Source organism: Schistocerca americana, chromosome 5 (assembly GCF_021461395.2).
Source record: "Schistocerca americana isolate TAMUIC-IGC-003095 chromosome 5, iqSchAmer2.1, whole genome shotgun sequence".
NCBI lineage: Eukaryota > Metazoa > Arthropoda > Insecta > Orthoptera > Acrididae > Schistocerca > Schistocerca americana.
In genome coordinates, this window is record NC_060123.1 from 170643389 (window position 1) to 170656230 (window position 12842).

The 12842-nt window shown below is 38.8% G+C and overlaps 1 protein-coding gene across 2 annotated transcripts in view; it reads left to right on the forward strand.

Moving 5' to 3' along the window:
* Positions 1–12842, forward strand: part of LOC124615469 (baculoviral IAP repeat-containing protein 6-like) — a 144836-nt gene that overhangs the window by 87610 nt on the left and 44384 nt on the right. For both annotated transcript variants that reach the window (XM_047143382.1, XM_047143383.1), the window contains exon 4: positions 6832–6872. In XM_047143382.1, the coding sequence (XP_046999338.1) occupies positions 6832–6872 (41 nt within the window). The remainder of the gene's footprint in view (positions 1–6831; positions 6873–12842) is intronic.

The following is a 12842-nucleotide window of genomic DNA, read 5'->3' on the forward strand; positions in this document are numbered from 1 at the left end:
TGGTTTGTACGAACATAACAATGCCTAACCGGAGAATAATCAGGTATAACTAAACCGGTGATACTGGCAGGGTTAGTGAAGTTAACCGGTGAATACATTTTGACGAACGCAGGAATAGTTCCAGAATTAGTCATGACAAGATTGTTTGTTAGAATGAGGAAGGAGAAGAAACGGGGACACCACACAAATTAGGAAAGAATATGACGATTTCAAATTTATATAAAAATCTCTGTCTACTACTGCTTTTCGATCTCATGCTTGAGAAACTGGAGCGTATGAATGAAATGTGAAACTATTTTCTGACATAAAGCTTTTTGCTTGTAGTAGGCCTAATAGGCATTTTATGTTTGTCTTCGTGAATTATATTCTGTCGTGTTATAAAAATGACCATTTGTGCCAAAAGTGTCTCATTTATTTGGTGTGTGTTAAGATTTCTGCAGTGTTAGAAAAGCCTATTTTGTTTTATTTAGCAGGCAGTGACAAAACAGATGAAATCAGATCGAGAAACCACACCAGTCTTTGCTACTATTTGTATTAAGAGCTTACGCAGTATTAGACAATAATATATCGATTTTTCATGTAGAAGAACATTTGATGAACTTTGATGAGGTAATAGATTCTGTGACAGAAAGGAAAGCACGTCATGAAACCTGTAGCAAGATTAGACAGAAAACATGCTAGGAGCTAAGGATTGAAGAAATGTGTACTGTATTACTTGTCTCTTGTCTCCTTTATTTAATTTTATGTCATCCAAAACAAAGTTATTAGCTAACAGGCAATAAAGAGTGCAAATTTTCTGAAGAGTTCTTGTTCTCTTTATTACAAATAATCCCATCAATCCCATCCAATGTTAATTGCGAGGTGTGTGTGTGTGTGTGTGTGTGATATTTTTTTTTTTTTTTTTTTTTTTTTTTTTTTTTTTTTTTTTTTTTGTTTAAAAAAAAAAAAAAAGAGGGGCAGGGTGTCAAATGGGGCGACTGGGAGCAGGAGAGGCACCACAGGACATTTTAATTTCCACTGTCGTGAATATAGTTTGATGGCATCCAGTACAAAATATACACGTTTCAAATCCATGGAGCGAAATACTGAGAGTGCGATAGAAGAATGCTGTGTGAGGAGGGGTGGCACTGCACTCTGGCACACTTAAGACCAAATAGCATGTCTTATGTTTCCTCAGACATATATGTTTTATGTATCAGACTCTTCAGAAAGATGTGTGCCACAAAATGAACAAATTTTCGAAAAATCGTTTTTTTTTTAATTTTTGACGTCTTATCTCAAACGCTCGAGGGAAGGGGCGAGGGTGGCGGTTCGGAAATATTGTAGATCCGGGGGAGGCTGATGCGCAGAGCAGCCAGAGTTATAGTGGGGAAGTGTGTAGTCTCCATGTGACCCGTGTTTACCTTTAGTGATTTTGCTGTTTCCTCTTCGTTTACTGCTCTTGCGTCAAAAGAAAACAAAATGGATTTCTGAGGCCGCGAGCTATCAAGTGAATTAAAATACATTCACATAATTACGCTAGGCTAATATACGTTATTACTTTCAGATTTTATTTTATTTCCACTTTTCTGACAGCGATGCATTAATTGCCTTGTAGAACAATGAAGTTATTTTTGTCGGTTTGCTAAATAAATTTGGTTTTTATTAATCTTTTACCCTGAGGCAGTCAGTGTTTAGTTCCACATTATTGGCTAATTTCAACTGCTCGCTGCATTTCAAGTGCACGTTTTCATCTTCTAGCACGTATGGCATTATGCCATAATAAAGAAAGGTGAGTTAATACAGTACTGGAACTGCAAGAAAATTTACATCCCGAAACCCACACTGAAAAGCTTAATATCAGGTCTAGGCTTACTTCATTGTGAATCTGGACATACGAATGTGCTCTTTAAGTATGCCATTTTAGTATGGTTCACGACATTCCGATGCTCTTGGAGTATCCTCTGATGTCTTTCTTTTATGACATAATGTAAGATCTTTTATTGTTTTACACGTACTAACATACGGTCTTCCTGCATCATTGCAGCTGCCAAAGTGCGGTGGCGCCTGTTATCTGGCACTCTCTGATTACCACTGAAACGAACCTATTTCTAACAGGTTGCGGGAAAATATTGCGAATGGTGGTTTGAAAAGTGTTACTTTCAAAGTAAATTTCCTTTTACGCAAGTTGAACTATGTGCGAGAATGTACGATGAATTTCTTAAATAATAGAGCGTTTGATGACGAGCCATTTTTAGAAGTATTTCGAACCCAGAAGATCAGACCTTCATGTCGTTATTATGAGCAAATTGATGTAGTGCTACGGGAAGTTCTCTCTCCTCTGTGGTAGCTAATTTATTTGTGGAAAACTTTGAGGTCAAGTCACTGGACTCTGCTAAAAATTTTACTGGCACATTTGTGTGATATATCTTAAAGTGTAACACGCGCAAAAAATATCAACATTATATGTGAAAGCTTAGCTTCTCTTGCAGCTTATTAACCTTAGACACCAATATTATATGCGAAAGCTTTGCTTTTCTTGTAGCAAAACTATGGATATTAATTTAAAACAGTAACTTTTCATGTTTGTGTATCCGCGCTACATAACAGTGGTGTTGCTATTAGATGACACCACGTGTCCTGTGGTCTGAATATCCGCTATCATTGCCTGGCGGGATCACGTGACATGAGCTATGACTGGCTTGCAAAAGCGCATTGCAATCTCAATTACAATGGTTCGGAAAGTAACATGCGGTGTTTGGTGGAATTGGAATTTATACTTTCGTAATACGAAAATATGCAGTGTACATGTTGCTGCACATCAAAAATCTTTCCAAAAGGAGTTTCCTTCCCTGAGTTTCGTTTCTTTAAGTGCTGGGAAATTTTATGCCCGTGTATAAAAACATAACCATTCAAAGGATTGATAAGTTTTACAGTTCCAAGGGAAAATATACGGTCACTTAATAACACAGGAAAAGTGTGTTTTCATCCAGGAGAAAGTGTATTTTTAACTGGGAAAAATCTGGGAATTTTTTTTCCTTGTCCGCGTGTAAACCCTGTTAGTGTAACATCACAACTGTTTATGTTAGTGTAGTTCGATCAGTTGCCAGTGTGCTCACATGCATGCACAGAGCTGGAGTCGCTTATGAGCAACACCTCCTTCCACTTCTCACCACTTGAAGTGTGGCTGTTAGCTAAGTTTCTCACCACTTGAAGTGTGGCTGTTAGCTACGTAAGCAGCAGCAGTAGTAGCAAGCAGCCATATGCTAGCAGGTCCAAGCTGCCAGATTCATACATGCGCAGAGCAGAGAGAGTGGTGTGGGGGAGGGGTTGTCTCTACGTAACCAATGTTAATGTTTCGTGAGTTTTGCTGTTTTCTGTTCATTTACAGCTCTCACGTCAAATGAAAACAAAACAGATTTCTGCAACTGGAAGCTATCAAGTGAATTAGAAGTCACATAATTATGGAAGACTAATACTTTATTACTAATAATGTGGAATTAAAATAAAATCAGAAAATGGAAACTATAAACAGATATTAAATGTCCTGAAGAGCAATTAAGTTATTTTTGTTGGTTTGCTAAAGAAACTTGGCTTCTTTTGTCTTTTCCACAGAGGCATCCAATTTTTCATCTTAAGACACGTATGGCACAATGCCATAGTAAAGAACTGAACGTGAAATAATACAGTACTGGTACACCAAGAAAATTATATAACACTACCAGATACTATTAAAATAGTAATACGCGGATAATGTTACATCTGTGAAATGACTTTTATTTTTATGGTTGTGGCTGAGTTTAATGGAAAAGCATTGGGCTTAATTTGTTTCTCTGAAGATTTCTATTGAAAGAAAGGAGTAACAAGGTAAACTGGAATTGAACCAAGGTTCTATTAGCAATCAAGTACACTGTAATTACATAAAGAGTGTCACCAGCCTAATTAGGCAAAGTTGTACCCAGTACTATCATGATTCGTGGAGAAAGTTAACTATTGACATTGACTTCACTTGAACTATTGTTTTGCTGAGAAGATACCAGACAGTAGCACAGTTTAGCAAGTAATGTAACTGTAATTAGACTAGAATTACACAGGAGTATTATTAATGCCTGGCTACAGTTGTCTGAGACTGCAGTCGTGTGTGTGTGTGTGTGTGTGTGTGTGTGTGTGTGTGTGTGTGTGTGTGTGTGTGTTAGCCAGTTCTTATTCTTAATTGCTGTTATTCTGCTCAACTATTAGCATGGGGACTCAGAAACTAATCTATCAGTAGGCGCAGTTGGATGCCGAACACTTTGAAGGTGCAACACAAAATGTGAAACACTGGTAACTACAGGACACAGGAAATTGCAAATGCTATTATTTCAATAGAAAAAAATCTTTGAACTAAATACTATAAAACTTCTCTTTGTAATTGTACTTTGATGAAACTTTAACTGTTCAGTTATACAAACTATGTGGAGTAGTTTAAAACTTGTGCTCACTAAATGATTACGTACTTTACAACACGACAAAGTTTGCTAACTTTTGTTAAAGAAGATAGCTGCTTTTCAGTTCAGTAAAATGATACTCAGTCTTCTTGTAGCACTTTGGATAGGACCCTGTCTAGGTAAATGACTAAGGATAAAATGTTTTTCATAGTACAGAGCTAACCAGAGCATGCCATGGATAGTAAGCCACATTACTTCTGTATCCAAGGCTATGTTGTGTAATTTTGCAGTTCTTCTTGACTCAGTTCACAAGATGCACTCTCTTTGCCTGCTTGCCACTGACTCGTGCCACAAAGGAGCTTTGCAATTCAACTGCTTTCTCCTAGCTTTCAGCTGTGTGCTGTAGCAGCACAGCAAGGTCCTGTTGGCTAATATCACAAGGCCAGGTCATTCAGACTGTTGCACCTGTAATTATTGAAAAAGCTGCTGCCCCTCTGCAGGAACCACATATTTGTCCGGTATCTGAACGGTCACCATTCCAATGTGATTGCACCTATGGTAAGGCTATCTGTATTATTGAGGCGCACACAAGCCATCCTGCTGAGGCAAGGTCCGTGGTTTGTAGGTGGTTTGTTCAGCTACAATCGGAAAAAATAAGACAGAGAATTCATTATGGTGTCTCTAAATCTTCCCTTTCTTTCCTCCTCCTCTTTGGGACCCACCTGGGTAGCTAAGTTTGTTAATGTGCTACTTCTCAGATGTTGAGAGACGATCATGACCTGGATTGTGTCTGCTTCCTCGATTAATGACGAGCTGGTCAGCCAGCCAGCCTGGATGTGTTTTTGTGGTTCCCCACTTACCACATGGTGTGTACAGGCTGGTACCCACATCCTGCCTTTTACTTACTTTCCTCAATTTATAGTGTGTCGTTTTCTTCTTACGTTCCTCACTTTTTCCTGTAGCAAATTACATTTTAAATTTACAGTGCAACTTTCTCTCTCACCTTTTGAGATTTCCATTCTTTACTGGCTGTTATTGTACTTCTTACTATACTTTCATATGCATCAGCAAATGGTTAACTCTGGTTCTCACTTTCAGATGCCTCTCACTGCTCTTCTTCTTTCCTTTTCATCTCTCTGCTCTTCTTCTTTCCTTTTCATCTCTCTGCTCTTCTTCTTTCCTTTTCATCTCTCTGCTCTTCTTCTTTCCTTTTCATCTCTCTGCTCTTCTTCTTTCCTTTTCATCTCTCTGCTCTTCTTCTTTCCTTTTCATCTCTCTGCTCTTCTTCTTTCCTTTTCATCTCTCTTTCCATACTCCTAACTTCCTTTCGACATTTACAGCAACTTAATAGAAAAAAATTGTATTAGACCTTTAATTTAATAAGGTGCAAGTTGCTCTTCAGTGACTTGTATGCCCATGAACTATCCCAGTTATCCGACCAGGGAAAATAGACTTAAGTTTAACATGGAATATGAACCACACATCATTCCTGACAACTCTTACATCTGACAAAGGTGGAGGCCAAATTAAATCCAGACTGAAACTTTCTGTGGTCTAACTGGGATTCGATCCCTGACCTCTGTTTCCGGGCATGCACTTCACCTCTAGACCACCAGGTCTGACAGTGTCGTCAGTTAACTGATGTTAATGCAACCCATATTCTCAACTTTTGTTGTATGATTTCAGTCCTTGAAATTCCATTGTCGTATTTGTATATGGGAACATGCTGAAAATTAATGCCTTCAAATTTTTTGTGAAAACTCTTCAAATCAAACGAACATTACTACATCTTTATTCTTCATGTCTACATATTTGCAGCCATCTTCTGCTGGAGGTTCAGAATTCTACCATGTAATGTGGCAGTGTGTAACTTAACTATGTCAGTGTGTGAAAGAATGCTCAATGTAATTAATTGAGTTTGGGATTCAAAGAGTTCATCTACACATGTAGCACCCTCTCATTCAGCATGACAATGCCAGGTCACACACATGATGAGACATCTGCAACTGTCAGACACCTTGCATCCACCATCATCAGTCATCCTCCAAACAGTTTCTGATTGGCCCTGTCCGATTTTCATCTGTTCCCAAAATTTAAAGAACATCTTCGAGCACATTGTTTTGATAGTGATGAATCGATAGAAGGAGAGATGGTATCAACAAACTGATGTCTTGTTGGGAGAAATGTGTTGGTTGCAGGAGTGAATGTGTTGAGAAATAAATATATAGACTTGAATAATAGAGATACAGAATGTCAATAATCTTTGTTTTATTTAAAATGCTTTAAGAGTTTTCACATAAAAAGTTAGGAGGCATTACTTTCCAGCCTGCCCTCATATATTGTAGTTATTGAAAACTATTTTTTCAAGTTAAGATCTTTGCTTTTGTTCCTAAAAAAGATGTATTTATGAAAGCTTCTTTTACAGGATGATGCAAGGTTCACTATGCTGAAAGCACTGATAACAGGGTATGTAATTTTCATTATAGTCTGATTTTGTGCAAAAATGAGTTGTTAAAATTCTACACGTAAAGTGTGGTTGATGACATAGTTGCACGTTCTATAGGCAATGTTCATGATAACATAAGGCTAAGGAATTCATCACTTATATAATAATTACATTTATTAAAATATATTCAAATGTATTTATTATTAATTAGTTATTTACTTATATTTAAGATACCTTTGAGATGAACAAATGGTCAAAGGGAAACAACTTTGTCAGTCCATGTCAACTCATCAAGGCCTCCCTGCACCATGGATTAAAACACATTGTTTAGAATAAAACTGGTTTTGAAGCTTAAATAGAAAATGGTATCTGTAAAAGAAGTGTTGAATAGGGATATTTTCACCTTTCCACAAATATAATCTTTTCAAAAACTATATAGATTGTTGAAAATAGATGAATTAATTTTTATGTGCACTGCCTTGTGCTACTGACCAATTTTTTCTGTTAAAATTTTCGTCCCTGTCTCTGAGGAAGGCTGGCAAGCCGCTGATGGGACTGCTTTATTGGGCCTCAAGCCAACCTGTTGCATACTAAGTTTCATGTTCAGCATATGTTTAAGAGATATAAGAATTTTCATTCCCAACTTTGATTCAAATTATCTAGCATTATTAGCCATTGTTGGACAATCATACTTCGGTGGTCAAAAGTATAGTCTTTCTAATGAGCCATATTTGGAAAGGTTTGTAAAAATCGGGTAAAAATACTACAGTTTTGCCCTTCTTACAAGACCTTAAACTTAACACTTCATTAATTTTGTGCTAGAAAGTGGTACATAAATGAAACTTTATATTTGAGAACCTTGTGTTGTTAGGTTACTGCATGCCAAGTTTCATGTTCATCGTACCCTTTGTCCCTGATAAGAGAAGAAACCAAATCTAAAACTTTTTCAGTCGATTTTGTCTAAAATTTTCTGGCTGGATATGGCACGTGTAATTCTTTTCATTATTATTGTTATTAAGAGAATGTATAAAGTTGTACAAGGTGGCCAAATTTCATTTCATTCAACAAAATATTTCCTAAGATATAACAGCTCAGTCGCCAGAAATTCATGCTCGCTCTGTGCCGAGTTGCACATGTAGTCACACAAATGGCCATATCTCGACCAGTTTTGTTTAGACGAATAACGTTCATCCAAACTTTACCGATGTTTATGGGGGCATGTACAAATGTTGACATCAAATTTCATAGAAAGCCATTATTTTAAAGCAGGAAATGTTCCAAAATTAAGCAATTTGATGTGGAACGACCCTTAATGCAGTGGTGGTCAAACATTTTTGCTCAAGAGTCAATATTGACATTGTCGGACAGTAGCTTAGACCTCATATGAGATATCCCAAGACTATCAGTAGTTCTAATGGAATGTTGTTTCCTCCTGGGTCCTTGTTTCATCTCAGGTCTTTCAGTGCTCTGTCAAAACTCTTCACGCAGTGTCATATCTCCCATTTCATCTTCATGTACATCCTCTTCCATTTCCATAATATTGCCCTCTACTACTTCGTCCTTGTATAGATCCTCTTATATATATATATATATACCCTCCACCTTTCTGCTTTCCCTTCTTTGCGTAGAACTGGTTTTCCATATAAGCTCTTGATATTTATATCCTTAGTGATATATGCCGCCGTACCCTTACAAGCCATTTTGCACTTCCTGTCGATCTCATTTTTGAGAAGTTTGTATTCCTTTTTGCCTGCTTCATTTACTGCATTTTATATTTCCTCCTTTCATCAATATCTCTTCCGTTACCCAAGCATTTCTACTAGCCCTCGTCTTTTTACCTACTTGATCCTCTGCTACGTTCACTATTTCATCACTCAGATCTACCCATTCTTCTTCCATTGTATTTCTTTCTGCTGTTCTTGTCAATCGTTTCCTAACGCTCTCCCTGAAACTCTCTACAACCTCTGTTTCTTTCAGTTTATCCAGGTGCCATCTCCTTAAATTCCTACCCTTTTGCAGTTTCTTCAATTTCAATCTACAGATTATAAACAATAAATTGTGGTCAAGAGTCCACATCTGCCCCTGGAAATGTCTTAAAATTTAAAACCTAGTTACTAAATCTCTGTCTTGCCATTATATAATCTATCTGAAATCTTCCATTGTCTCCAGGCCTTTTCCACGTATACAACCTTCTTTCATGATTTTAAACCAAGTGTATGCTATATTAAGGTATGCTCTGTGCAAAATTCTACCAGGCCGCTTCCTCTTTCATTCCTTACCCCCCATTCCATATTCATTTACTTTTCCTTCTCTTCCTTTTCCTACTATCGAATCCCAGTTCACCATGGCTATTAAATTTTCGCACCCCTCACTATCTGAATGATTTCTTTCATCTCATCATACATTTCATCAATCTTTTCATCATCTGCAGAGCTAGTTGTCATATTACCTTGTACCACTGTGGGAGGTGTGGGCTTCGTGTCTATGCTACAATAATGCGTTCACTATGCTGTTTGCAGTAGCTTATCCATGCTATTTTTTTTATTCATTATTAAACTTATATTACCCCTATTTGATTTTCTATTTATAACCCTGTATTCACCTGACCAGAAGTCTCGTTCCTCCTGTCACCGAACTTCACTATTTCCCACTATATCTAACTTTAACCTATTCATTCCCCTTTTTAAATTGTCTAACATACCTGCCAGATCAAGGGAGCTGACATCCCATGTTCCTATCCATAAACGCCAGTTTTCTTACTCCTGATAAGGAAGTCATCTGAGTAGTCCCCGCCTGGAGATCTGAATGGGGGACTATTTTACCCAAGAGGACACCATCATCATTTGACCATACAGTAAAGCTGCATGCCCTCTGGAAAAATTACGGCTGTAGTTTCCCTTGCTTTCAGCCATCCGCAACACCGGCATAACAAGTCCGTTTTGGTTGGTCAGATCAGTCAATCATCCAGACTGATGCCCGTGCAACCACTGAAAAGGCTGCTGCCCCTCTTCAGGAGCCACACGTTTGTCTGGCCTCTCAACAGACCCCCCTCCCTCCAATGTGGTTGCACCTACGGTACAGCCATCTGTATCGCTGAAGCACTTAAACATCCCCACCACTGGCAAGGTCTGTGGTTTATGGACTTTGCCTCAACACTTGAATACCACCATGCAAGACAATTAGAGGTAACATTATTTTCTGTTTCTAAATTCTACCCTCCCTCTTCCTCGAAACAACTACAACTTTGTAAATAGTTAATGCCATCTCACTTAAGTTAATAATAATATTCAATTGTAGTTACCTGACATTACATTCTTTCACTCAGGAGACGAATTGTTTTCCAATCATCACCATTCTTAAGGAGGGAGGAAAGTGAGTGAGCGGTGAGGAGTAGTCTTCAACTAGATTTTTTAAAGTACTTTGTGTGTATTACCTTCAAGCTGTAATTCTCACTCGGATTCAGCATTAACACATACATGAGTAAAACTTTGTCAGGCTCCTACAGCTGTTTGATAAAATTCTGGAAAGGGCAAGTTACATATCCAGCTTCTTCTCTGCCTTCTTAGTAGTATATTTCTTAAATTATATGGAGGGTTTTTTTTCCCTCTTTTCTCTCTCCTCACTTAAAGAGGCTTGTTCTCGTGTTTTTGTAACTGTAATGCTGTTAGGCACTCTGTAGCACATTTTAGTAATACTGGAAAGGGTAGTGTGTGTGTGTGTGTGTGTGTGTGTGTGTGTGTGTGTGTGTGTGTGTGTGCGCGCGCGCGCGGACACAGTAGGAGCTTGTGCGTTTCACAAACAGCTGAATGTGCTTTCTGCTGTGGTCAGTCGTGTCCAGACTACTGCCTCGGGGTGTAGTAGTGACGGAGAATCTGCAAGGTGCATGAGACACCTCAGGTGTCGCTTGTTTTCCCCAGGCGCTCTGCTGCCAAGGCATCTCCCAGTGTACATGACGCGGTGGATCCAACCTCACAGGAGAATCAGTAGAGGGTGGTAATGTATTCATGTCACTCGAGGCAGAGGACCATTGTGGAGGCTGGCTGTGTGGCCTTGCCCAGGACAGTTGGATGCCCCTCCAGTGTGTCCAAGCAGGCACACAGGAGGAGAGGTTTAGTAGTTATCTGGAGCTACAATGTTTGGTGTGTTATGAAAGCCCTGAGGCAGATAGCATTCGAGGTGGGAAAGAGAGCCAATGTGCACTTAGTATGTCTGCCGAGGGCCTCATTCGAGCTGTGCGGTATACCTTGCCTGTGGCTATCGAGCATCCAGGATGCAGTCATTTGCAAGGTGCAGCTGGTTGGCGCCAACAGAGCCTGTCGCGTGGGTTCTAGACCAATCTCAGTTCATACAGGTGGCTGGTGGAGTTGCCAAGGCCGCTAGCCACACACACAGGGTGCAAGCAGAGCTTGCAGCGTTGTTGCCAGAGGTGATAGGTGTTCTTTGGTTTGGAGCTGTGTGAAGGGTCCCAGCCAAAGGCTTCGCTGACACTCTGACGGTCTTGGCTGCAGACTTCTGAGCCTGAATTATCGAGAAGAGAATTGCACGACTCACTTCAATAGGTCAGGGGTGCACTACACAAAGGAAGCAGTTACTCAGCTTGCAAACTACTTAGGGAGTGCACATGGGTTTTTTTAGGCTGTGTGTTGGGTTGAGGTTCTCTGATAAACACTCGCCAGGCAACTTGGAGATACAAAATCAGACCATGGTCAGAGTAAACTTTACTCTCAACATTTTATCAGTAAATTGCTGTAGTACTTGTAATAAAGTTCTTGAATTTGCTGCCCACCATGAAACTTCTTGCGCACAAATTATTCTCAGGACAAAGAGCCAGCTGAAACACGAAGTACAAAGCTCTGAGATATTCAGAAATTCATGGAATGTATATTGAAAAGATAAATTTAATACAATAAGAGGGTGTGTGTTGATTGCAATTGACAAAAATATTGTCTGAAGTGATGCCGGATTTTGAATGTGACTGAAGTTACCTTGTGTCTTAAAACAGGTCAAGGTGAAATAGTTAATTGTTGGATGGTTTTACCAACCACATGTTTTAGTCATTGACAGTAAGTCTACAGTCAGTAGTGCAGCGATCCCATATTGTACTAGTTCTAAATTACTTTAACCTGTTGAATATAGAATGGGATGTTATGGAGTCATTGCAGAGGATACAGACAGACAGTCCTGCGAAGTTATTTTGAACACAGTTTCCCAAAAACTGCCCTCAGCAGCTAGTTCAACAGCCCACACACAGTGGAAATACTTTAGACCTTGCAGCTGCCATCAGTCCTGATCTAATCGACAGCATGAGTACAACAAAAGGATTAGTACCATGATATCATAGTGATGATGGTTATTAAATTTAATAAAGCAATTAAAAAAGGCTAGGAAAATATTTGTGCAAGAAAGAGCAGACAGCCAATGTTAACATCCCCCTTAGACAATGAATTCAAATCATTTAGTTCCAGTATGATGGACATTAAGGAATTATGGACAAAGTTTTAACAGGTTGTAAATCCTCTTGAGAATATGCGCCAGATAAGTGGAATAAAGGTGGAAAAGACCCACTATGGTTTAATAACAAAATTCAAAAATGTTAAGGATGCAAAGGCTGTTGCACTCTCAGTTCACAAGAGAATGTGCAAATGACAGCAGGCAAAAGTTAATAGAAATTCATGCGTCTGTAGAAATGCCAGTCGGACAGTAGCAGCTGGCCGAGACGGGCGTAGCAACAGGGAAGTAACCAATTTTGTGGCTTTTACGAGTTCCTAACTGGAAGCGAATTGTATAATTTCATCTGTGTGCTTTAATAGTTTAGTTCCTTGAGTCTCTGCATGTTAATTTAATATCAAATAGCCACAGTTCTCGCGTTTTCATGTGTGTCGAAAAGTAAACCAATTTTATGACATATTAAAAGTTCCTAATCGGGGATAATTATTTAGTTTCACTTGAGTGAGTGCTTTGGTAGTTAGTTTTGAATCACTGTGTATTAT